This window comes from Phacochoerus africanus, chromosome 1 (genome assembly GCF_016906955.1).
Source record: "Phacochoerus africanus isolate WHEZ1 chromosome 1, ROS_Pafr_v1, whole genome shotgun sequence".
Taxonomy (NCBI): domain Eukaryota; kingdom Metazoa; phylum Chordata; class Mammalia; order Artiodactyla; family Suidae; genus Phacochoerus; species Phacochoerus africanus.
This window is the reverse complement of record NC_062544.1, coordinates 166,812,920-166,839,270: the sequence shown is the minus strand read 5'-3', so window position 1 is coordinate 166,839,270 and position 26,351 is coordinate 166,812,920. Positions and strand designations below refer to the sequence as shown.

The 26,351-nt window shown below is 37.7% G+C and overlaps 1 protein-coding gene across 9 annotated transcripts in view; it reads left to right on the top strand.

Annotated features, from left to right (window-relative positions):
* The first annotated feature begins 4,590 nt into the window (after nucleotides 1-4,590).
* Nucleotides 4,591-26,351, top strand: part of PLSCR4 (phospholipid scramblase 4) — a 30,333-nt gene continuing 8,572 nt past the window's right edge. Inside the window, exons 1-6 of one of the 9 annotated variants that reach the window (XM_047784181.1) lie at nucleotides 4,591-4,734; nucleotides 7,791-7,814; nucleotides 13,073-13,121; nucleotides 20,043-20,070; nucleotides 21,208-21,312; nucleotides 25,107-25,342. In XM_047784181.1, the coding sequence (XP_047640137.1) occupies nucleotides 20,064-20,070; nucleotides 21,208-21,312; nucleotides 25,107-25,342 (348 nt within the window). In that variant the 5' untranslated portion in view covers nucleotides 4,591-4,734; nucleotides 7,791-7,814; nucleotides 13,073-13,121; nucleotides 20,043-20,063. Of the gene's footprint in view, nucleotides 4,735-4,972; nucleotides 5,166-7,790; nucleotides 7,815-13,072; nucleotides 13,122-20,042; nucleotides 20,071-21,207; nucleotides 21,313-25,106; nucleotides 25,343-26,351 lie in introns of those variants that run through there. The other 8 variants (XM_047784164.1, XM_047784189.1, XM_047784174.1 and 5 more) reach the window with 8 other exon arrangements.

Sequence of the window (26,351 nt, the reverse complement as noted above, 5' to 3'; positions counted from 1 at the left end):
GGCTACAGCTCCAATTTGACCCCTAGCCTGGAAACCTCCATATGCTGTGGGTTCAGCCTTAAAAAGATAGATAAATAAATGAATAAATGTATAACTAACTAACTAAATAAATAAATAAATAAAATATGGCACAAATCAACCTTTCTACAAAAAATAAACAAACTCATGGACTTGGAGCACAGACTTGCTGTTGCCAAGGGGGAGAGGGAGGGAGTGGGATGCACTGAGTGTTTGGTGTTAGTGGAAGAAAACTATTGCATTTGGAATGAATAAGCAATGAGATCCTTCTTTATAGCACAGGGAACTATATCTAGTCACTTGTGATGGAACATGATGGAGGAATAATGTGTGAAAAAGAATGTGTGTGTGTGTGTGTGTGTGTGTGTGTGTGTGTATGAAAGGTCACTTTGCTGTACAGCAGAAACTGACCGAACAATGTAAACCAACTATAAGGAAAAAAAGGTCATCAAAATTTTTTTGAGGGCAACAGCAAGTATTAGCATTTAAAACTGTGCATAATTCACCTTACCTTGTTTGCTGGAGAACCCTCAAGCCATGACTTCAGTTGTTGGAAAGAGCCTCTCTCCAACCATGCTCACCTCTCTCTACCCCCACCTTCAACATGCTCTCATTTCTTATTATCTTTGTGTTAAAATTCTTATTCCTCTACTATAGACCTTACTAGACCAAAGAACTGATCAGAAAATAAAAGGTCACCTATTAAATACTAGTAATTATAGCAATTTCCCTAGCATACAATGAAAAAACTGACTGCAGGGTAACCAATGCTGGGGTTTGATTACCACAAATATACTATAAGCGATTGCCAATAAAGCTACTGAAATTGGGCCTCATTAGTAGAGCCCTATTGATATTTCATTGTAATGTATAAATATCAGGCCAAATATTAGAAGGTAATCTCAGAGTAAGAAATCTGCAATCATGACAAACAATTAACAAAAGGAAAGAAGGGTGTTCAGTTTTAGGAAGAAAATATGTAAGAACAAGGAGACAGTTCTATCCATAAACTTACAGTGTTGCTGAATTAAAGTAAGAAATATATTTTCTTTTAGAACATAGAATTAAGAAACAGCAAAGGATGTCTTGTTTAATATTTTCTGTTTAATAAAATGAGATTTCTAAGAGTTTGGCTTATTTAGCAATGAACTCCTTTAAAATGTTTTGAGTTTGTAAGAGTTATATTTCCAATAATGACAAGTTAGACTGTATTGGAATAACTCTCCCATAGATAACAATAATCAACTCTGGAAAAATACCTAAACAACTATCTGAAGACTTGGAGAGCAGTAAAAAGCAGAATCTGTGGGGATTTGAGCAGTTAAAAAAAATTACAGTAACTGTGTGAGATCTGTGTTTACACAGCTTCTCCCCTGTGGCCATTCCCTAGTCCTCAGATGCAGGGAACAAAAGATTCAAGCAGAATGCTCCTGTGGTATTCACTTGTGATATCAGTGAAGAGATTTCAGGCTAACAGAGTGGCTGTACATGAGGGTAATCTCAGAAAGTAACACATTAATATCTCCTTATAAACAGTCCTCAAATCCCTGACTTACTTTAATTCAAATCCCATGCACTGGAGAGACCCCAATGATGCCAGCAGAAAGTAGTAGCTGAAAGAATTAGACCAGAGATTTCAGTTACCATGCATTCCAAGCAGAGTTTGGAATTTGAGTACTGTCAAGGAGAGAGGGGTTTGCTAAAACCTTCAGGCATTTGATAGACTGGCCTTAATAAAGTATAAGCCAAAGACTTTCAGAAGTTAAAGATAATCAGCCTTCAACTTCTTGCCAGAAAATAATTACTCCTCTTTCAGAAGAAGACAGAACTTAGAATCTCTACAATATGCTATCTACAATGTCCCGTATACAATAAAAATGAATAAACATTCTAATGAACAGGAAATTGTAACTCATTGTTTTTTTAAAAAAAAAAGCTGATAGAAACAGATCCCAAGGTGAAAAAAAAAATGGAATAGAGTAATAAAATAGGTATTATAAATATGTTCATTAATTTTAAGAAAATTATGGTCACAATGAATAAACAGATGTGGAATCTCTGCAGAGGCATGGAAACTGCTAAAAAGGACTAAATAGAAATAGTAGAACTGAAAAGTGTAATATCGTTAATGGGCTTAAGAGCAGATTGATACAAAGCCAGTAAATCTTGAAGAGAGATCTATGGTAATTATTCAATATAAAGACCAAAAAAAAAAAAAGGCAAAAAAATGTAAATAAAGTCTTGGTGACATGTGAGGTAACATTAAATGGTCTAATACACATTTAATTAATTTCACAGAGAGAAAGGATAGAGAATGGAATAGGGAGGTAATTTAAAGACACATGGCTGAAAGTTTCAGAACATGGACAAAATAACCAACATATCTATGATATTCAGAGAATTCCACGAAGAATAAATACAAAGAAAACCACACATTATAGGCTAATTGCAGAAACCAAAACTAAAAAGTTCATATTAAAGCCAAAAATCTGAATCCCATCAGATAAAAATGGCACTCAAAACCAATGGGGAAGAAAAGAAAAACCTGTCCCCTGACAACTCTATAGCCAGTGAAGATATTACTAAAAATGCATAAAAAATACTTTCAGGTAAAAAGTGCTGAAGGACTTTAGCCATTCTGCACTACGGGAAATACTAAAGGAAATTTTCCAGCCTGAGGGGAAGTGAGAGTAGATAAAACTCTATCTAAAAGAAGAAATGAAGAGCACATGATTGTGTATTTATGTGTAAATATAAAAACTATTTTTTCTTAATATCTGTAAAAGACAACTGACAGCTTTAGCAAAACATAACATTTTTATTATGGAGTTTATAATTTGCGTGTATGTAAAATACAATAACGATGACATATAGGATTGAGGTAATGAAAAGTGCTTTGCAAACTTAATTTTATTAATTTTCTGTGAAGCGATGCAAAATTAACTCTCAGCAGAATGTGGTAATGTAAGAAAAACCAGCAAAAAGAAAACTACACGAAGAGATGTAGCTAAGAAGCAACTACAGTAGAATTAGTTAAAGAAAAAAAGTGAATTTTTCATTCCCTGAAGGATTCCAGCTGGAACATCACCAAATCAGGAATTTCAAAAAAAACATAGGTTTGATCATGCTTCTTCCCCTCAAAACTTGTGATTTGGAGCATATGACTTATTTTCAACTCTTTATCCCTCCCCAAAGCAGTATGTTTCACAAGACTTGTTTCTCTCTTGAGTTACTGCAGATCATTCACGTGACCATTGTAGATGTTTGTATTCATAAACGTAATTTCTGAATCACTCTCATGAATTTAAAACAAAGCTAATAAATAGTATTTCGCTTAGCTGTAGTTTTGGCACCACTTTGGTTTATGCTTTCAATCTAACATTATTTCAGTATTAAGAGATGTCCTGTGCAATTACTACCGAGAAATACAATATGAATTTTTTTTTTTGTCTTTTTGCTATTTCTTGGGCCGCTCCCGCGGCATATGGAGGTTCCCAGGCTAGGGGTCGAATCGGAGCTGTAGCTGCCAGCCTACGCCAGAGCCACAGCAACGCAGGATCCGAGCTGAGTCTGCAACCTACACCACAGCTCACGGCAACGCCGGATCATTAACCCACTGAGCAAGGGCAGGGACCGAACCCGCAACCTCATGGTTCCTAGTCGGATTTGTTAACCACTGCACCACGACGGGAACTCCCCAATATTAATTTTTAAACTCCATTTCACACGCTTACTAGCAAATAACACACATACAAAGGAAAATGGAAAATTCCAAAACTCCACTCCCATATCTCTTCGTCTATCCACCTTTCTTCCTTAGTGGGGCACTGCCAAGTACCCTTCAAAGCTTAATCTAATTTACTTCTGTCCAGTTCTGATTCTTTATAAGGTCCAGAACGTCTAGATTCTTCCAGTTCCTGTCAGTGGTTTGTGTTCTTCTTCATGGACCACAGACATAAACCCCATTCGTTTGAAAACAATACCTGCGCTTAACAACGGTGGTTAAAAATGGCATTTTTCTCCCAATGTCGAAAACATAGGCAACCCTGCTCCCCCAGCCCTCTTTCCCGGCATCCCTACCTCCCTCACTCCATCAAATTGGCCTCTTCCAATCTTGTGGAAAGGAAAACAAATGCCTGGGCCCTGCGCCCCAGTGTTTCCAGCCAGCATTGCCTGGCCGAGGCCAACTCTCTAAGCCAAGGGTCTGAGGAGGGATAGAAGCAAATTAACAGTGATCTTGCGAAAGGGGGGTTTATGCTCCTTTCCCTGCTCTCTCTCTCATCAAAGCCCGGTCTCACAGGCTCAAGAAACTGCCCCCCTGATGAGAGGCAACCGCCTACTTGCTCTTGTCTTTCTCTTTACCTCACATGAGAGCGGTGACAACTTGTTTTGCTTCATTTCCTGTCCCCTACTTTTTTCCATCTGGAAGCAGGCTCTAGAGCGGCCAGCGTCTCCCAGGACCGCTTGACCCGCGGCCCCAAAGCTCTCAGCGCGGGGGCGGGGCCGGGAGATGGCGTCCCGGGGGAGGGTCCCAGGTTGTGGGACCACGCCCCCGACCCCGTGCGCCCTTCCCCCGTGGGGCCCTATTTTGCTTTTAATTTGAAAATCCTCCTCTTCCTTTCCTTTTCCCCGCCCAGCCTCTTTCTCTTTCCTGCCGGTATAAAATCACACTCTAGGCCTGGTGTCTTGGGTGCCAAGCGGACGGTGGGCCCGGCGGTGAGTGGGGCTGGGCGGGCGGAGAGAGGGGTCGCGGGCTCCGGGAGGAGAGGCGGAGTCCGGAGGACGCGGAGGGAGCGCGGCGTCCTGGCCTGGCAGCCCCCAGCCCGCAGACCGCTGCATCTTCAGGTGCTTTCCGAAGTTTCGGGGCGCCGGGCGCGCGTCTGCCAGGTGGACTCTGGCAGTCTCTGGCACGGGGTAGGGGTTGGAGCCCCCCTGCATCTGAAGTCTGCGGTCGTGGCCTCGGGACGGAAGCTGTACTGGGTAGATTGTTCTGCCCGCGCAGAAGCGCTCCTGGGAGAAGGGGCCGCTCTGTCCCGGTGCTCTGCGCCCCTTTCCCGGGTCGCTTGCGCGGGACAGGGCTCCTCTGGAGTCTCTGATGGTCGCTCCCTCCTCGCTGCTTTGGGGACCCCGGCCGGGCCCACTCGCAGGTAAAAGGGTTTGTAATCGCTTCTTGGCTTGCGTGGCGGGTGGAGAGACGCGGGACACAGGAGGGAACGCATATCGCGTTTTAGCATTCAGACAAACTAGAGGGGTGTAATTTATTTCAGGGTGTAGTTACTTTGTTTCTATAAAATAAATCGTTTGCATTTTAAGACAATTTTCTTTCATTTATTTTCTGGTCTTATGTTTTCTTAGGAAATTTAGTTGTGTTTTTCATTTTTTGTTACGTATTTAATAGGTAGCCACCTGAACTTGTACAAAGATGAAGATATGCTGTAAGGTTGATTTCCCACCAACTTGAAAGAGTGAAGCTTCAGTATTTTAAATTGGGTTAATTTAAAATACTTTATGAGTAGAAGGTTAACCTCCATCTACCAGTCTTACTGTGATGGTAAATCTTGGAACACTAGCATCATTGCCTGGAAATTTGGAAAAGCCAAGAATGCTCATCATCATAGTGTGTCACTTTGTTCAGGTGTATAGGCCAGTGAAGTGGCAGGAGGACACAGTAACATTCGGATTAGAAAAGAAGACACAGAATTACCACTTTTTACATGTAATGCAATTGGGTACCCTGAATATCTAGAAAACAACTAAAAATCTCATATAAAAATGAGAAAAAATTGTCTAATTGCATCTGACTGCTATTAGATATCAATAGCTATTACATATATATATAAATTAGAAAACAGAATAGGACAAAGTAAACCATTCGGTTTGGCATGAAATAATTTGGACAGCCTATTTTAAAATGACATAAAGCCCTAGGGACATAGATAAAAATATATATATATGAAAATATATAGGTAATTTTATTACACACATAACATTCTTCTAGACAAAGATATCATTTCTCTAAACGAACATATAAATTAAATAGAATCCTATCCGACTTTTTTTGTTTGTTTTTAAAGCAACAATTTAAGTGGAAAAACAGCCAGGAAGATATCAATTCAAAGAAAAATGTGCATATATATATATATGGATTTTACTACATAATAAAAGGTTTTCTAAATCTATAGTGATTAAAAGGCCATAGGATAGGGACTAGATCTACCACCAGATAAATTAAGGAAACTGAAGAGACATTTAAGAATAAAAGGAAAGAGAGTTCCCATTGTGCATCAGTTGGTTACGAACCTGGCTAGTATCCATGAGGATGCAAGTTTGGTCCCCGGCCTCGCTCAGTGGGTTAAGGATCTGGTGTTGCCACAGGCTGTAACATAGGTCGCAGATGCAGCTCAGATCTGGTGTTGCTGCCCTAGCGCCATTTCAACCCCTTGCCCAGGAACTTCTGTATACCACAAGTGGGACCCTAAAAAGAAAAAAATAAAAGGAAAGCTGACATTTGATAAGCACACAGTTTTAATCCAGGAATGGAAAAGAAATAACATTTAATTGATCATTCTTGGATAGTCAGGTGTTTATTTGGGAAATCCAATAATAAAACTTGAACTTACCCTCATTTTTAACATACAAATGAAATCTAATACTAATTAAGTCTAAATATATAAACCCTAGAAGTAAAAGAAGAAAAGCTGAATAAATATTTGTGAGCATGGCATGTGGGAAAGCATTTTTGAAGTTGATTGAAAAACCCAAAGCCCATGTAGGACATGATTCTTAAGATTTGCATGTAAAAAAAAAAGACAAACAAGGAGTTCCTGTTGTGGCTCAGGGGAAACAAATCTGACTAGAATCCATGAGAATGCAGGTTCCAGCCCTGGCCCTGCTCAGTGGTTTAAGGATTAATGTTGCCTTTAGCTGTGGTGTAGGTCACAGATGTGGCTCATATCCCCTATGGCTGTGGTGTAGGCTAGTGACCCAAGCTCCAATTCAACCCCTAGCCTGTGAATTTCCATATGGTGTGGATGTGGCCATAAAAAGACCAAAACAAAACAAAAACAAAAAACAAAAAGATGAAAAAAACTCCAGATACAAAGGGAAATTGTTAACAGAAAAAGAGCTAATTTTCTAATATCCCTAGAACTCTCATTAAGGACTTTTAAGATGAGCAGTGTGAGAATAAAAAGTCTATTCAAAGTAAGAGAGTAAGAGAAACACAAATGCTAAGTAGTATGAAGACTCTCAGTCACATTAATTATCAGAAAAATGCAATTAAAGTAAGATAGTTTTTGCCTGTTTTATTGAATTTGAAAGTCTGATAATACTCAGTATTGTTGATAATATAATGAGAGAAATAGACTCTTACAAACTCTTAGTGGAAATGTATAGGTAAAAATTTTTATGGTGATAACTATTAAAATTTTCAAATATTCATTCACTAACTGGAATTCATCGTGCTCCTAAGTTGACACATAAAAATCTTTGTCAAAGATGGTACAGTAGTTTTGTTTCTGATGTAGGAATCTTGTATATAGTTCTGTAACCATTGATTGAAATTTGGTTACATAGTTTACTGTATATCCAAAGCAGAATAATAATAGTTTAAAATATATTGTAGTTGTAAATGCTCTAAAGTAGAAATATGTCCAAAGTTTATTATAAGTTGAAACATAGTACATAAAAATGTTTATATATATGTGTCCTATGTATATATATAGTTATTTTTATATAAATGTATATGTGTTTGTTTTATTTTGGTGGTCCAGAACTGAACCTGCAAAATCTCTGAGGTATGTGTATATTATTATGTATATTTGTGTTCTGTTATATATATAGTTCTATAATGTACACATGTTTATAAGTAAAAAGTAATGTTATTATAGTAGAAAAAAAATAATAGTAAAGATCCTGAGAGTATAGTTAGTAATTTATAAAATAATAATTCCTTTGTGGTTTTTGTTTTTTGTTTTTTGTTTTTTTTTGTCTTTTCTAGGGCTGCACCCACGGCATATGGAGGTTCCCAGGCTAGGGGTTGAATCGGAGCTATAGCCGCCGGCCTACGCCAGAGCCACAGCAACGTGGGATCCAAGCCGCATCTGCAACCTGCACCACAGCTCATGGCAACGCCGGATCCTTAACCCACTGAGCAAGGCCAGGGATCCAACCCACAACCTCATGGTTCCTAGTCGAATTCGTTAACCACTGAGCCACGACCGGAATCCCCCTCCTTTATTGTTATTAGTTGTCATTCACTGCAGAAGAAATGTATATTCTTTTGTAAAGCTTTTCATATTGTTAGCTTCACTTATTTTCTCCTTGAATATTCTGTTTTAGATTCTTTCTTTGAAAGTCCCTTTGTTTATCTCCTTCCTTAGTATTGATTAATACAATCCTTCCTATAGGCACACAAATGAAAAGTTTTACCTGAGGAATTTCACAACCTGTTAACATTTTTATAAACAGAGAATACAGTAATTTTCATTCTCTATATATTTCAGCAGCTTTGTTCTAAAATCACTTTTAGAGCATGTATCCTTCTGGATGAGAGGGCTGCTATCCTTTTTAGAAAGAAAAATCTCTAAAATTGGACCACAAAAAAATCCAAAAGAATGCATGGCAAAAGTGTAGTAAAAATTAATGAAAATTTTTGAGAATAAATTCTTAACAAAGTTTTAATACCATTAATTAAATACCATACAATTCACATAAATTACATGAAAAGAAATTAAAAAAAAAAAAAACCTGGCAAACAGAAATGGTCACAACAAATAGGCAGAAATGGAGCTGAAAATGACTTGTAAGCATATAATAAACACTGCTCAAGATAGGGAAAACAAATGTTTTCACCTTTCGGATTAGCAATAACAAAATTTTTGATAAAACATAATGTTAAGAATGTAACTTTTGTCTGGTATGGGAATTGATACAGATTCTTGGAGAACAGTTTGATGATGTTTGTCAAAAAAAAAAAAAATGCTCAAAACTTGATTCAGCAATTCTTCCAGGGATTCAATACAAATGTGCACAAAGAAATGCTTATAAATTTATTTCAGCATTGTTTGTAATAGCATACATTCAGGGACAATTTGTTTTCATCAAGCAGCCAGGTGAATTGTCATTAAAAAGAATAAGGCTATATGAACTGAAATGTAAGCAACATCGAGAGATTGTATTAAATGAAAAAGTAAGATACAGAAGCGTATTTAGAAGAATGGCATCTGTATTAAAAGACATCTATAGTAGTTTGTGCTTGCTTAGAAAATCTCATGGGAGACACAAAAGATCTAGTATCTGTGGTTGCATTTGGGATGAAAAATGGGAATCTAGGTAGGAGGGATCCTTTTTGTGATATAAATAAATGTACTGTTGCAGATAACACATTTTAAAATGTCTGTTTTTACACATGTAAGGTTTCTTGTCAAAATGATTTAATTGTAGGTCACATGATATCCTGTTTTGTTATAGTTTTTAATACCAGAAGACTGGCCAGAAAATAACTATAGTGCAGCATTGGTAGTATAGTGGTGAGCATAGCTGCCTTCCAGAATATAACACAATAAAGCATTATCTTGTAGTCTTTCAGACGTCATGATTGGCATGGTAATGTTTCCTAAAATGTTCATCAGGGTTATATGAACACCCTGATGATATTCTTCTGGTATTTTTTTGTACTCCAAGTAATAAAAACATGCCGCCTCTGAAAGCTAAAATGGAGAGACCTGATAGTCTCTTAAAAAATTAAACTAATGTGTTTAATAAAACTTATCTGTCAGTTGTGACTATCAGTTTGTTCTCATTTAATATAATTCTTTTATTTTAGAATAAAGCCAAATAACCAACCTCCTACTAAAAAGAAGGAAATATCCTGTCTTTTATTTGAAAGGAACCATGGTGTGACTGAATTAGGAAAAGTATTGGTATAAATGATAAAAACATAATATAAATTGAGTCAACACTTTCATTTGTTCATAATGAAAATTAATCACTGTTTCGCTACAGTTTCTCGTAGGATCGTTTTCATGCAAATATATAATTAAGTATACATTCCACATACAGTTTAATGAAAGATTCCATGTATTTCTGGGACATTTCTACTGCATGTTTTATTCCAAAGTAACAGACTTAAGTTTATCTTGTTAGTGTAAGACTCTGTAATTGCTTTTTGAGTAGAATAGTTTATTAATTCCAGCCCATGTGACAGCAGCCTATTAAGTTGCCAAGGTGTGGAACAGGAATGACTGAATCCTTCACAATCATCAGACTAATCTATTCATATTAAGCCCACCCAGCTATCCAGTTCCCTGGTAACCAAGAACCCATGAAACTAATCAACACAATACACCACAGGAGCCAAGAGCAGGCATTTAGTCTATAGGTAGAAAGCCTATAAAGAGAAATGTGCTTGAAAGAGTGTGTAAACTTTTCTTCTTTGAACCTGAGGTCTTTTGAGTTAAATTCATTATAAAAGAGTGGATGTCAGTTTAGTTTCTTTGTATTTTTTTATCATAAAATCTATTGTACATTTCTTGTAGAGATTTGAAAAATAAGTAGATTTTAGCATAATATCTAGGTTTTAAATACTTCTTGAAAGCAAAACTACCCACGATATAATTATACAGACTATTATAAGCATTTTAATTATTTTTACAAAACTATTTGTGAACGTCTTTTTTAGAGAAATATTGTTTTATAATGTTTCACTATGTGTTTTCTTAACTATTGTGTTAGATATTTATGTAGTTTATAATCACTACTGTGTCTGTATTCCTTCTGTAAGAATGAAAGTGTATCACTTAAAAATCCTACAATATATTTTGGATTTCTCTTGGACTTGAGAGGAAATTTATTTGGGTTCACACATTAGGCTTGAGGGGGAAAAACATCTAGGTAGGTATTAGTAAATTGAAGATTTAATTGAGTTTATTAAGTTTTTTTTTTTTTTTTTTAGAAAATAGCTTTCTTTTTAAACGAAGAAGGGATGTTATAGGTCTGTAATTGAGAGTATGGAGGAGAGGGAAGGGTATCTCAGATTTGCTTGGAAAATGGTTTCAAACCTCATAAACTTTGAAAGAAGTCCTCTAGACTAATGGTTCTCAGGAGCATCACCTGGTCTAATATGTTCTAAGTCATATTTGGAAGAGTTCCAAATTTCTTTTATATAGCTGTCCCCCTCCTCCTTGGAGAATCATCATATTTGATTGCTGAAATGCAGGATTTTTGTGCAGAAAGAAGCACTGGAAATCAATTTCTATGTACTGAGAGTACAGGAGTGAAAAAAATGTTAAAAATCTCTTAACTTTAGGTAGCTTACCTTCTAGTGGAGGTTCCATCAGAATGTAGTCCTAAGGCTCTTCAGAACAGTATACTATACTTTCTGCTAATTTTTGCCCTCTCCTCTATGAGGAAGTTAACTCTCCATTGCTCTCCTTCCTCTTCTCCACTCTCTCTCCACCACATGGCACCCACTCCAAGCCAGAAAGGGGTTTTCTTTCTGTCCCGGTGGTGGTGTTGGGCCATAGTAGGATGGTAGAGACCCCAGCCCTCCTTTTCATAGACATAATCTCCATTGAGGCCAGTTTCCCAGGGAGAAAGGTTGGGGAAGCCCATGAAAATCATCTATTTTGTGAGCTCTGTTTAAATCATAAGAAATCTTGCTGCAGAATTTTTTTGCGAAATGAATTCTTCACCTACCTCATTACCTTTACTAAAATACATAAACTGACTCAGTTTAAAATTTACAGCTGATGTTTTTATTATCCATGATAACGTCACCCATGAATTAGTCTGTAATCCACACAGCTTCTCCTGAGTCAAAATAGATTAGTCTAAATGTATAACCAATACTGTAAAAGTATTTCAAAAACCAAACCCACCCAATTTTAAAATGAATTTCATGTTCAGGGAGTAGCATATTTGAACTGTTGTTTCTGCCTTTTGCTTTTCCCAAGTCTATCACTAGAATTGCTGTGCCTTGCAGAGACAATAAAAAATAACTCATTAAATTGAAGATGCAATTGACCTTTGAACAATACAAGTTTGAACAGCAAGGGCCCTAATATGTGGATATTTTTTCACTAAATAGGAACTACAGTACCATATGATCTGAAGTTGGTTGAATCCTTGGATGTGGAATTGAGGATAAGAGGTTATACTTTTTAGACTCCCAGGGTTAGCAGCTTTAACCCCCTATTGTTCAGGGTCAACTGTATTTTTTTATTTTTCAACTCTACCCTACCTCACAGGTAAATATCAAAGAGTTTTGGTATGGCCAGAAGGCAGGCAGCTGCTTTGGATAAAAGGAAGGTACAGGTGAAGGAGCAACATGATATATTGCCAGGTCAAAAGCTGCCAGAATTTTTTACTAACTGTACAGCCTTGGAGAACAGCCTTTTAATAACTTCTCTGGGATTCAGTTTCTATTATAATATCTCTTCTATAAAGCTTTTTATGAAATTAATGTTTGTAAACTGCCTATGAAGATGTTTTTAAAGCTTTTTTGTTGATTAGAAGTCAAAGATAGAAAGAGATCATCAGTAATGGGAGATCGGATTTGATACATTGGCCACAAAAATAATAATCTCTGGGCATTTAGTCCTTTTTCATCCATCAATATAAAACTAAGAAATGTAAAAAGAGAAGGAAGCAAAAGAACATGTAATATGAAGTTCTGTGGCACAGTGGGATAAGGATCAGGTGTTGTCAACTGCAGTGGCTCAGATTGCTGCTGTGGAACAGGTTTGATCCCAGGCCTGGGATGTTATTCATGCCTTAGGCATGGACCAAAAAAAAAGGAAAGAAAAAAGAACATATAAGTATAGTTGATTTACAGTGTGGTGCCAATTTCTGCTATATAGCCGATCCACTTTCTATGTTCTTTCCTGAAGGGATTTCTCTTAGTTTTCCTTTTTCCTTAGAAGACTTTATTTTATTTTTATATTTAAACCTCCAGTTTGGGGGACTCTTTCCCTAGGCAGCTATTAAATTTTCATTTTTTTTACATGCTTCAATTGAAGAAATGAATACATTTATATGTTTGAATTATCAATAGGTATTTAAAGGGTCACTTATAAAAGGAAGAATCAACAATCCTTTTGAATGTAAGTAAAAGTTCCTGAGTACCTACTATTGCAATAGTTTTGCTTTAGTGCATCTTTAAAATCTATTAAGGCATCATACCAGTTAAACTTTCTCTTTCGGAAAACAGATTATTATTTTTAATATTTAAGGAATTAGGAATTCTATTTAATGTCATTGTATATTTAATGGCAATTAGGCAAAGCTTAAAGGAAGATAATATTTAATATTGAAATGGTCACTCAGATATGATTTAGGTTTAAATTGAAGGAGCCTCACTAGAAAGAAAATAATTTGTCAAAATGTTCCGTAAATTGTAAAAGTATTCACCTATAGAACATGGGTCCTTCTTAAATTATTTTATCATAAAGGAATGGCTAGAGGTATTTGGAAATATCTATGTAAATGGAAATTTTATAGCCTTGATAATAATACCAAAAAGGTGCAAACAAAAATGGAATAAGGTACATTCCATTTTTAAAAGTTTGAATAAGGTAAGTTCATTGGTACCTTGCATTTAAACAAATATATTAATTTCACAGTATTTCTATAAGTGACAAAGACAATATCTTTAATGTGATTTTAATTTTGTGCTCTTTTTAGTCTGTTACTAAATAAATCCATTCATCTTAATACTATAACATAATTAATGTCACATCCTAAAATAGAAGCAAATCCTGTAGACACTTAAGTTGTCCTTTACTTTTTTGTCTTTCATTTAGCTGCAAATAGGAAAAAAGCCCTCTAGTAATGTCCCCATTTTCTTTCTCCTAGTTCTTTCCAATTTGAAACTCCTTACAAACAATGCTCATGAAACCATATCTGCTAGAACTGTTAACAACCCAGGTCCTTAGACTCTGTAATAAATAGAAATGGATAAGAGGCCAGACCAGAAAGCTTTATTGGAGCTTGTTTTACTGCATGAAGGAGGGAGAATAAGAAACAGGTGCCCTTGCTCCCTCACTGAGGGTGGGTGAGCTTGTTCCTTAAATGGAAGAGGGTAAGGGCAAATCTGGTTAGGTAGGAGGCAGAGCTTCGGTGGTCTGCTCACCCCCTTTGTGGTGCTGTGCACAGGAGTCATGAGTGGTACTGTGCTTTTGCACCTCAGAAATGGCAGTTAGTTTGTGCCTTTTTGTATCTTATCATTCATAATTATGGCAACTGCATGTAGTTGCATGTAGTTATTTTTAGTCCTTTATGGTTTCTTTGTTTTTTGCTTGAGGAGGCATTCGTATAAGGTATAAATGCAAGCACTCTTGTACAGTGTCCCAGGCCCCAACCTGTCTCAGAACCATATTCACTAATGGTAGGAGATGGGAATTTTGGGTGTCAATCTGGAACCCAACATAAAGTCTTACTCATGGATGCTCAGTAATGCATATTAAATGGCTGAGTGACAGCTTTTTTTAAATATTACATTTGAATACAGAATTTCATTCTTGGTCTCTTTACCAGTAGGTTTATTTTACTTAGTTTGTAGTGATAATGCATATTTGTTGAGGATTTTCTCTGTGCCAGGCACTGTTAAGTGCTCTCCAAGTGTAACCATTTTAGTCTTCACAAGCATACTGTGAGGTGGATCCAGCTGTCATTGTGCCCATGACACATAGGATAACTGAAAAACACAGTGGTCCCTCAAGAGCTCACAGCTATTGGAGATACACCTGGGATTTGTCTGTCTGTCTAAACCACTGCCCATACTATCTGAAGTGTGCTGCCATGCACCATTTACCAGCTACCCAATCTTCTGCCCTCTGCCAAGTATCCAACCTTGTTTACAAAGGATGTCATTTTCTAACAGTGACATATTAAATCCAAGTAGAGGACTGTGGTAGATGGACTAGGACTTTGTAAGAACTAGTTGTACTCCTGCTGCTGCTAAGAAGCTGAAGGGATTGTACTGACAGGGAACTCCTCCATTTTCTCTGCTCTCAAACAGCCAAAGGCACTAGAGGCAGCACAGCCCAAGGATTCAGATTTCATATGTAGGTTTCTAAGCCTTGTGCCTGCAGAATTGCAAGGTTCTCATGTGCCCAGAGTCTCTCTTGCCAAGACACCAGGACAGATTACAGTTGATATTCAACTGCAGAGCTGATTGTCATTTTCAATCTTGTGATTGAAGTTTCAGATATCCAAGGTGTGGCTCTAGGGCTTCTGGTTTTATTGATCTTTGTTAGGGTGTCACTGTTTCCAAAGGTGAAATTGAAGAATGAGCATATAATACAGCTGCAGTGATTGTGGCAACAGGTGATATCCAGGTAAATGCTCTTTTGCCGAAGGATGCCATTTAAGATACCAGGGCTGCCTTGTACAGCAACCAACCACAGCTTCACCAGCCTCATCCTATCTCACTCATGTCTCCTTTCTATGTTTGTTTGTTTGGCTAGACCTATGACATGTGGAGGTTCCCAGGCCAGAGATCAAACCCGAGCCACAGCAGCAACTCAAGACACTGCAATGACAACTCCAGATCCTTAATCTCTTGGGCCAAAAGAGAACTCCATCCTTTGCCTCTCAATTACATTTCAATTGGCTTAGAGTCTCCTGTGTGTTGCCTTAAACTTTCAGATGCCAAGACCTCTTTAGTTAAGAGTTCTCTGGACCTTGTAATGTTAACCTACTGTGGAAACACAGCTCAGATTTCTATCTGATTTCCATTTGCTAGGAAGCCAGAAGTCAGTCTCTCTTCAGTGTGTGGTACTTTTTGGCCTTGCTGAGGGGGAAATCTGAAGCAATCCACTGAATGTTAAAGGAAGATGAAATTAACATTCATGATTGTACCAAATAGAAATCACCCTGTCTTATAAAATGTTTTTGATAAAACTGTATCGTAAAATTTACAAGAAAGTGAAGAAAATTTAGTGTGGTGGAAAAGAAATAATGGCTCAAAGGAAGAAGGAGATAAATTCTTTGAGCACCTGCAGCTTGTAAGGCAATGTGTAGGTTTATTTTACTTTGTTTAAATCCATTGATGTTAGTTACTTTTTAAAACATTTTTACAGATTTAAATTTTTTTCAAAACTTTTTTTTACCCGAGGTGTTTTTCAATCACTTGGATCACATTTGAATTCAATTTCTGCCAGGCATGTTCGAGAACTGTTATTTTTCTTTACACTGTATCAGTCTTAAAACATGCCTGATCAAGAGGGTCACCTGGGACTCTCAAAAACACAGATGTTGGAGTTCCGGTCGTGGCGCAGTGGTTAACGAATCCGACTAGGAACCATGAGGTTGCGGGTTCGGTCCCTGCCCTTGCTCAGTGGCTTAACGATCCGGCGTTGCAGTGAGCTGTGGTGAAGGTCGCAGACGCGGCTCGGATCCTGCGTTGCTGTGGCTCTGGCGTAGGCCGGTGGCTACAGCTCCGATTCAACCCCTAGCCTGGGAACCTCCATATGCCGCGGGAGCGGCCCAAGAAATAGCAACAACAACAACAAAAAAGACAAAAAACAAACAAACAAAAAAAACCACACAGATTTTCAGGTCTGGACCCCAGAGGTACTACTTCAGTTTGAGAGTCCAGAATTATGTATTTTTTTTCCTTCAAGTTTTGTTTTTTCGCAATAAAAATATTCAAATATCTGTCATCACCTAGATTCAGCAATTGTTAACATTCGCCACTTTCACGCTATGCTGTAGCGCTTACCACTGTAGATAGTTGGATGCATAGATGGGTGGATGGATAGATGAATAGATGGACGGTAGATAGATAATCTGGTCTCTTTTCACAAAGGCACTGGATAATCTTTTCTAATTAGTTTCCACCACAGTTCTTTGACAATTTGCAGTCCCCAGGTTTTTTTGTTTTGTTTTGTTTGTTTTTTTTTGTTTTTTGTTTTTTTGTCTTTTTGCTATTTCTTTGGGCCGCTCCCGCCACACATGAAGGTTCCCAGGCTAGGGGTCGAATCGGAGCTTTAGCCACCAGCCTATGCCAGAGCCAGAGCAACGCGGGATCCGAGCCGCGTCTGCAACCTACACCACAGCTCATGGCAACGCCAGATCGTTAAGCCACTGAGCAAGGGCAGGGACCGAACCCGCAACCTCATGGTTCCTAGTCGAATTCGTTAACCACTGCGCCACGACAGGAACTCCAGTCCCCAGGTTTGATGTAGAAAGGAACAACAACAACAACAACAACAAACAAAAAAAAAAAAGAAGAAAAAAAGGAACAACAGATGTTTAGTCAAAAATTACATTCATGGTATAACTGTCAGATGGATTTTTTTTCATTGTGAAACATTGTCATAACGTTAACTATTCATCTTTAAAGATACATGTACTCTTTAAAAATTAGTAACAACCCATCCTCCCTGTTCTCACCACCCAGTTAAAACTAGAATGTTGTTTGTAGGAACAGCAAGCCACTTGAGGGCCATAGCTAAACACTTTCTCCATATCACTTCTCCACAGTTAACCATTTTCCTGAATTTTGTGTTATTTCCCTAACTTTTCTTTAAAGTTTTCTTCCGTACACGTATCAGGAAAAAATTAGTTTGTTTCATTTTCCTGCTTTTGAACATATTAAAATGGATTCATATGTGTTCTCTAATGCCTTGCTTTCATTTTTTTATTGTAATTTTGAGATGCATCTCTGTTTATATGTATGGCTGTAGTTTGCTTTTGCCACAGTACACCATTGTATTATATGAATATACAAAAATTTATCCAGTGTACCATTGTTAGGTATTGGGAATGTTTTCAGTTTTTTTTTTATTAATTTGAATAGTGTGTCAAGAACATTCTCCTGTATAACCTGTGTATAGGTGTGCAGGAGTCACTTCAGGGTACATTTCTAGGAATGTCCAGAATTTAAGATTCTAGAAAGGTGTGGGAATTTTCCTAAACACCAGAGATTACCATCATTAAAAGAATAGGGACAATTACTGGAACTCTGTTGCTTGGCCTCCAGTTGGGTCTGGATGTGTGGTCTGCCCCAGGAAATTGCTTTTACTTGAAGACACATAGGACACTGTACAACTAACTCCAGCTCCAGCGGTTAATGGAAATGGTCCAAGACTGGTGCAATTCTGACTCTTGCTTCGCAAGAGCTTAGAATCTACATACTGGCTTATGCCATGGTGACGTGATATTCACTGGGTCAACTGCTTACTCATAGGCTGTTCTAGTGCTTCATTGGTATGCCTCCTTTGTATCGAGGGACTTTCTACTTTATGTGAACAACACAAAGGACCGCATTCTGTACTCTCATAAGGAGGGCAACTCGTTAGAAAGAACATGGACTTTGTGGGTTTTTTTTTTTTTTTTTTTATCTTTTTAGGCTGCACCCACAGCATATAGAGGTTCCCAGGCTAGGGGTCCAATCAGAGCTGTTGCTGCTGGCCTACACCAGAGCCACAGCATCGCCAGATCCTTAAACCACTGAGCGAGGCCAGGGATCGAACCTACAACCTCATGGTTCCTAGTCGGAGTCACTTCTGCTGCGCCAAGATGGGAACTCTAGAACATGGACTTTGGATGTGGAAATACTTGAATTTAGCTGCTTTGGCCATTGACATGTTAGAGAGATGTTATACTTGGAGGTAACACATGAGAAGTGCTCTGCCTTTCCCTGACATTTGACAAGTATTCAGTATATTGTAGACTTTGTTGAAGTCTTCTCCTTGTTACTTGTTACCACCCAGAACTCAGAAACCTGAAATACTGAAATTCCTTTTGCTTTTTTTTTTCTTGATTGAATTAATGAAATCTGTCTCCAACACCCCCCCCCGTTTCGAACATACCCTCAACTTGTAGTTTATTTCTCTGAGTTATTCACAAACATATTTTTTTGTCCATCTCTGAGACACGTGGGAGGGATTGAACCCATGCCATGGCAGTGACTCAAGCCGCTGCAGTGACAACACCAGCTTCTTAACCTGCTATGCCGCAAAAGAACTCCAGCAAGCATATATTTGATTCAAATGTTCAACATGCCTTCTTTTAGCTGCTTATTAAACATAACATGTCTCAATAAACTTTTGATTCCTGCCCTCCCCAGCCCCCAGCACTCCAGTCCCCAACATTTTCCCACCAACTTCCTCTCTAGTTCAGTTAATGGCATCACCATCAACGCAGGTGCCCTGGCTTAAAAAGTAAAACTCCTTCTTGACTCCTCTCTTTACTTAGTCCATCAGAGACTCCTGTAGGTTCTGCCTCCAAACTTTGTTATGCATCTGACCACATCTGACCCTCTGTTGTGTCACCTTCCTAGAGTCTGAACCCACATCAGCTCTCACCTAGATCACTGCTGCCATCCCTCCCTCATTGCTGCTTCTCCTGTCCCCTCAAGATGAAGCTTACATCAGATGTGATCACTCCACTGATTAAAGTCCTCCAAAGACTTCCCACATGCAACTACAACAGATTCCAAACATTTTGCCATAAGTTTCAACTATGATCAGAACTATCTCCATCTTTTACTTCAGTTTTCTCCTTCCCTTATGTCCCAGTCACACCTGACTTCTTTCTCTCCCTTAAATATAAAGCTCAGTGCCACCTCAGGGCCTTTGCACTGACTTTCTTGTCTTTCTGAAACTCTTTTCCCACATTTTCAGTATGATGCCTCTTTTCATAGTTCAGATAGCTGAAAGGTCACCTCCTGAGAGAGGCCTTGCCTGACCCTCCTGGAACTCCCCAGCCATGTTTTTAAACATTTTATTCTGTTTCCTTCGTAACTGTGCTATCTGAATTTAATCTTAATATTAAATATCTGTCAACATGTTTCACTCCACTAGAATATAATCTCCAGCAGAGTGTCCATCTGGTTTACAGCTATATTTTCAACACTTATAACAGTGCCTAGTACATCATATGTGCTCAGAAAATATTTGTGGCATTAATGAAAGAATGAATAAAAGTTAACTGGAGACTAACAGAATCTCAGAACTTGTCATATGTATCACTAATAATAGTAACTATAAATATACTTAAGGTGTAATTTTTTTTAGGATTAATTGGAATTCTTCAAAATGTCAGGTAAGTTTTTGTGAATAAACTTTAATATACTTTATTTTCAAATGTGAATTGCGTGATTCTTTTCCTTAAAACATTGGAGTTTATTTCATTTTGAAGCTACTTATTGTCACTTAATATTTGGAGGATATATAGTTTATCTGTTTATACATATGAACATTCCTCTTTATCTTTGATAGAAAAGTATTATAAGGGATTTATATTGGCACACAGGTACTGAAAAATCTCTAAAGTATGGGGGGGTTAGGTAAAGGAACAATACAGATAATAATAAATAATAATAATAATAAATAAAAATAAGTCTACAAAGAGAGGTAGTAGTAATAAAAAGTCTATGACAGCTACCTTTATAGCAGAAGACTGAAAAGTAAGGCTTGCCTTTTCAAGCACAGTAGGAGATGACAAGGAAAGAAACACCGCATTTTTAGGGTTCATGTTTCTTATGAGATAAAAGTCAAACAGTTAAAGAGATTCAGGACTTTTTCTTATAGTGAGTCCAGGGAAAAATTTCTCTAATTTCAACAAGAGGACAAGCTATAATATCATTAAAAAAAGTGACTTCAAACCTCCATTGCAGCAGTCACAATGACCTAGGTTGCTTTTAGGCACAATACAGTGAAAGTGTGTGTCGCTAGAGATGTAAACTAAACCACCTCTAACTGAGGTATGTATGGCACCACTGCTATTTAAACCATTAAATATTCAGCATATTATATTTTGAATTTATGTAAATAGAGCCATTTTCCAAAAAGGATTCTCAAGAAAATCAGATTCACTCTATATATGACTGTGTCTCCCTATTATATAATAAGAAAAAGAATTTTTGCTGCTGTATGAGGAATTTATATAGGTGAGAACCAGTATCAAGTCAGCTGAACCACTAGCATGAAAGTGTGTTGCTTTAATCACAATACAATATAACTGCTTAGTTTTATTTTTAAGTCCATATTCAGGCTAAAAATTCATAATGTATTAATAGGTTGATATCTAATATACATAATGTTTTTAATAAGAAATGAGTGTATTTCATATTGGTTGTATTCATTGATGCATACCAACAAGAAAAAAATGAATATATCCTGTAATCATGTCATTGTTCCCATTGTTAATCATGTGCCTTCTCTCTTGCCCAAACTATAGTCCACACAGTCCCTGAGCAACCTGCAGGTGAAATGGAGAATCAAATAAAATCACCTGACCCAGGGCCTGGTGCCCCACCTGAGTACAATTCCCATTTTGTACCAGGTAGGTTAAATATTCAGAAAGAATCTTTTCCCTCTCCAGAAAACCACACTCATAGTAAAGATTGCTTTTAAAATGAATTAATTGAGTGATTCAATAAATAAATACTGAATGCCTATAGGGTGCCACATAGTTTACTGGATGTTGATTAGAATTATACTCCTGTCATCATAGAATTTCTAGGCTACTGAGGAAGGAAGTTGTGCAGACATTGACTGCATTCCCTTTGCTTGAGTATGAAGAGAATGCTGTAAGCACAGAGGGTAATAAATGACTCTACAGGGGATTTGAAGGAAGTGCTATCTCTGGAAGTTAAATTTTACTGGCACAATGAGGAATTTCTCAATCAAAGAAAAGAGGGAAGAGGCTGTACTTTGTAGAAAGAACAATATGTTCCAAATCACGGGGTGACGAAGGTTTAATTTGAGTCATGCATGGGACAGCTGGCAGGAGAAGTGCATAAAAATGGAGGTGAATAACTTTTGTGCTCTGATTAAAGAGCTTATAGTTCTGCAAATATTTTTACAAGTCTCAATGCACAACAGTCCACAAGTACTGGACTCAGGGGCTTAGGTAAATGAATAGTCCTAGGTATTTGAGCAATATGTAATTTTTTTTAAGTTAAAAATACTCTTGGGAGTCCCCTTGTAGTGCAGCAGGTTAAGGATCTGATATTGTCACTGCAGTGGCCTGTGTTGCTGCTGTGGTAAGGGTTCTATCCCTGGCCCAGAAACTTCCACATGTTGCGAGCTGCAGCCAACAAACAAACAAACAAAAAAAACAAACAAAAAAACCTCTGTTATATGTAGTCTACTTAGAATATGACATACTTTTTAAAATAAAAAAGGATGATAATCCAAATAACTAAGAAAATACAGATCCCATAAAGCAATACCTCTCACACTGGTATTGGTAGGACAATGCCCCATAACAGAGTTCTTTAAGTAAGTGTGGGATATTACAGTTACATAAAATGAAATATGTTTACCTTTGTTTTTCTAAAAAACAATCAGAGCCTTTAAAGGCAGTTTTAAAGCTTAAAAGGGAGTATAAAACATACACCATTTCCTACACTTAATATGTTTTTTTCCTTCACTTGACATATCTGTGTCATACATACTTATACCAAAAGTTATTTGATTATGTACATTTATATATGATTTTCTAAGAAATATGAATTGCCCCATATGCTAGATTGTAATTTTCTCCTTGATTTATTGAGCCTCAAGTTCTATACATGAGGTATATTTATGTTAAAATCATACAGTTAATATCACAAGAATTAATCAACTCAGTGAAATGACATAAGTGTTTTTCAGATGGTTTATATGACTTTTAGGGGCATTATTTTTTTTTAAATAATAGTACTCAAAAGAAGAGGGATATCTGATTTCTATTCCATTCCAATTTAAGTACTCTCAAACACAAACACAATTCTTTTCTTTTGCTTTTTAGGGCCACACCTGCTGCATATGGAAGTTCCTGGGTCCGGGTCAAATTGGAGCTGCAGCTGCTGGCCTATGCCACAGTCATTGCAATGCCAGATCCGAGCCACATCTGCAACCTACACCACATCTCATGGCAATGCTATACCCTTAACCCAGTGAGCAAGGCCAGGGATTGAACCCGCATTCTCATGGATACTATAAGCCACGACAGAAATGCCCTCAAACACAATTCCTTAAAGTATATTCTTCACAACAAACTGAACATGAAATTTCCTCCATTTTTTTCTAAAGACATTAGAGCTTTTTTTTTTTTTCTCACTTACTCTCATTTGACATTGTTTCTAGTTACCATTATTTTTCCTTTAGTCTCTTTCAAGAGCTCTGAGTCCTCTACATTTAAAAACTTGTCTACCCAGAGGTCGTGGTCCCCTCCCCTGTCCAGCTCTGCTCTGTCCTGTCCCATCTCCCAACTCCTCCATCAGCCTGTCCTTTATACTCTCCTAGATGCTCTTGGTAATACCCAGCATTTCATTTGCCTTTAACCACTTATGAATCCCTTAGCCACTGACCAAATCAATTTCCTCTGCTCTAAACTTGCATTTCCACCTGCCTGTAGACCACTTGCCCTGAGTGACCCAGACTCTCAAACTCAGTGGTCCTCAGTCCATCTTTGGCATCTTGCTCCTGAACACATACCCTCTATTCTTTCTCAACACTGGAGGCCTGTAGGGACCCATGTCACAAACTTGAGAATCTTTCCTCATATACATCCAGATAAGACCATGTGTCTCCTTACTGTCAATTATTGTTTCTTCACTTTCTACTCCTTCATCACAATCAAACTTCCTTACCTCCCATCTAGACTCCTGTAGGCACCTCCAGACTAACCTTCTCATTCATAAAGGTCTTAAATGTAAGAAATGAAAATAGGGGCATTACTAAAATCTTAACTCATGTTAAAATGTATCATAAGGAAATATTATGAACAGTTGTATATAAAAGTGTACTGTGCATGATCCTCACACAGGGCACCACCCTAGGGGTGGTCAGACCACCTAAGCCTCCTGACCAAGTGATTCACCTCTACCTTCACCCACCTCTATTTTCATTCCTGATTTTAATAATTAAAGTCTATTTTTTGTCTTGGTAAGTCCAGCTTAAAGTTTCTCACTTTCGTTGATCTTTTGAACCTGCTTTTGGTCTTTTGGCTTTGCTGATGTTATCTATTTCTTTTCTTTTTCTTTTTTCTTTTCTTTCTTTTCTTTCTTTTTTCTTTTTTTGGCTGCCCCATGGAATATGGAAGTTCCCTGGTCAGGGACCACAGGGATCAGATCTGAGCCGCAGTTGCAACCTACACCATAGGTGCAACAAAGCTGGATCTTACTAACCGACTGAGCCAGACCAAGTACCGAACACATGCCTCCACAGTGACGGAAGCCACTGCAGTTGGATCCTTAACCCACAGTACCACAGCAAGAACTCCAGTTCTGTCAGTTTCCCCTTCATGCATTTTGAAGCTCTGATTTTAGGTGTATATAATTGTTATGTCTTCTTAATGGACTCACTTTTGTTACTAGGAAATGTCCTTACCTCTAGTAACAGTTTTTGTCTTAAAGAGTATATTTTTTGACATAAGCATTGTTAATGAAATACTAATGCATGCTACAATATGGATAAACTTTGAGGACATGCTAAGTGAAAGAAAACAGCCGCAAAAGCGACATGTTACATGATTTTATTTATATGAAGTGTCCAGAGTAGGCAAACCTGTAGAGATAATGGTTTCTAGGACCTGGGTGGGAAAGATGGACAATGACTATTAGTCAGTTTGGGATATTTTGGGATATTCTGACTGCTGGAGGGTTTGGGATACTCTGGGGTGATGAAACTCTTCTGGTATTAGATAGCAGTCATTAAAAGAATCCCTTTGAAGTTAAGTAGAAGTTATTATCTTCCTGACCTTAAACAATAATAACAGTAAACATAGTAACAAAAAATTTACAGTGCTAATTATATACTAGGCCTTGTGCTAATCCTCTACAACCTAAGGAAGTCAGTGTATTATCTCCAAAGAAGGAACCACATGCTTAGAGACTAACATGTTAACTTGATATTTCATTCTATATCTCTGAAATGGGAACAATTATCTCACAAGGTTAAAGAGGATTAAATGAGTTAATGTGTAAACCCCCTTAGTACATTTTGGTACACCCTATAGACTTGCAAAATGGAATACCATGTTATTTTTAAGTGGAGGTCATGTCATCTGTATCATCTCCACGTCATGCTAACGTCCAGTGCGTTGTAGTGTTAATAAGGTATGACACTTTCCTTTGTTTTTGGACACAGGGCCCCCTGGACCAGCTGCCCCTCTACCTCCATGCTACCCCGGAGGCTTGCCTATGGGATACTACAGTCCACATCAGCCCAGTACCTTCCCCTTGTACCTGCCAACTGGTGGTCGTCATCCTATCCAGTACCAGCCTGGAAAATATCCTGCTCCGCAGCATTCCGTGCCAGTAGTATGGATGCCAATGCCAACTCTCATGCTAAACTGTCCACCAGGCCTGGAATACTTAGCTCAGGTACTCCACACAAACCTAGATTTATTTTTCTACCAAGTATGACCAGGGATCCAACTCGACAGAGTGGATAAAGGTGATGGGTCAGCGATGACATGTCTAGTTTACGAGACTGTAGGAGTGGTGGTATAATATCAGGAATTCAGGTGGTATAATTTCAGGAATGTGAAGGGGGAACCAAGAGTGTAGAAATCTTTTAGTGGAGTGGATATGGTTTTTGTGAGGATGTATGGTTTTTGTGAGTATGTTGAAGATATTCATGATGTTCTGTTGAGGGCAGTTTAAAAAATAGGAGTAGAATTGGAAGAAAAGCTATCCAACTTGTTCACTGGGGTGTCATTTGTTTAGAAGTAAAGGGTTAACATGAAGAAAAGCAACGTTACAAAGTGCAGCACAGTAGACAATGAGGGAATGACTCAGTGCCTCAGCCTGTTGCTTTTTCTCACCACCATGGTGTTCTTCAGCCATTCTTGCCACCACCCAACACAATGTAACTAAAAATAGGGGACCCCCAAGAATATTGTTTCAGGCCAAGTTCCAGTAAACCCTTTTCCACAACACAGTGACTCCCTAATTTCCATCTATATGAACAATCTGGGACCAGGACATCCATTTCAGTAATTGGAACAATATGTCAAGCTTGCGTACTGAATGGTATTGTTTAAAAACCCATCTCAGAAACAAAAATGTTGCTCAATAAATAGAAGATAAATCTAGTATTACAAATCCCTTAGAAACTACTAAATCATGTTTCACTTTTAGAAAAAGTAAGGGTTGAAATGCATGATAAGCAAGGACTTGCCAGTTTAATGCATATGTCCCTACATAGTCAAACAAATGTTCCTTGTAGTTGACATGTTTCTCTTTTCAGTTTTATATACTATTAATCCTGTGCATTGAAAATCATTGGTACAATGTTATACAGTGTTGATCTTTGAAAGTAAGATCTGGTAAGATTCCAGTTGCATCAGGAAAATTTGATTTGAAACTAAAAACTTCATTAAATCATTGT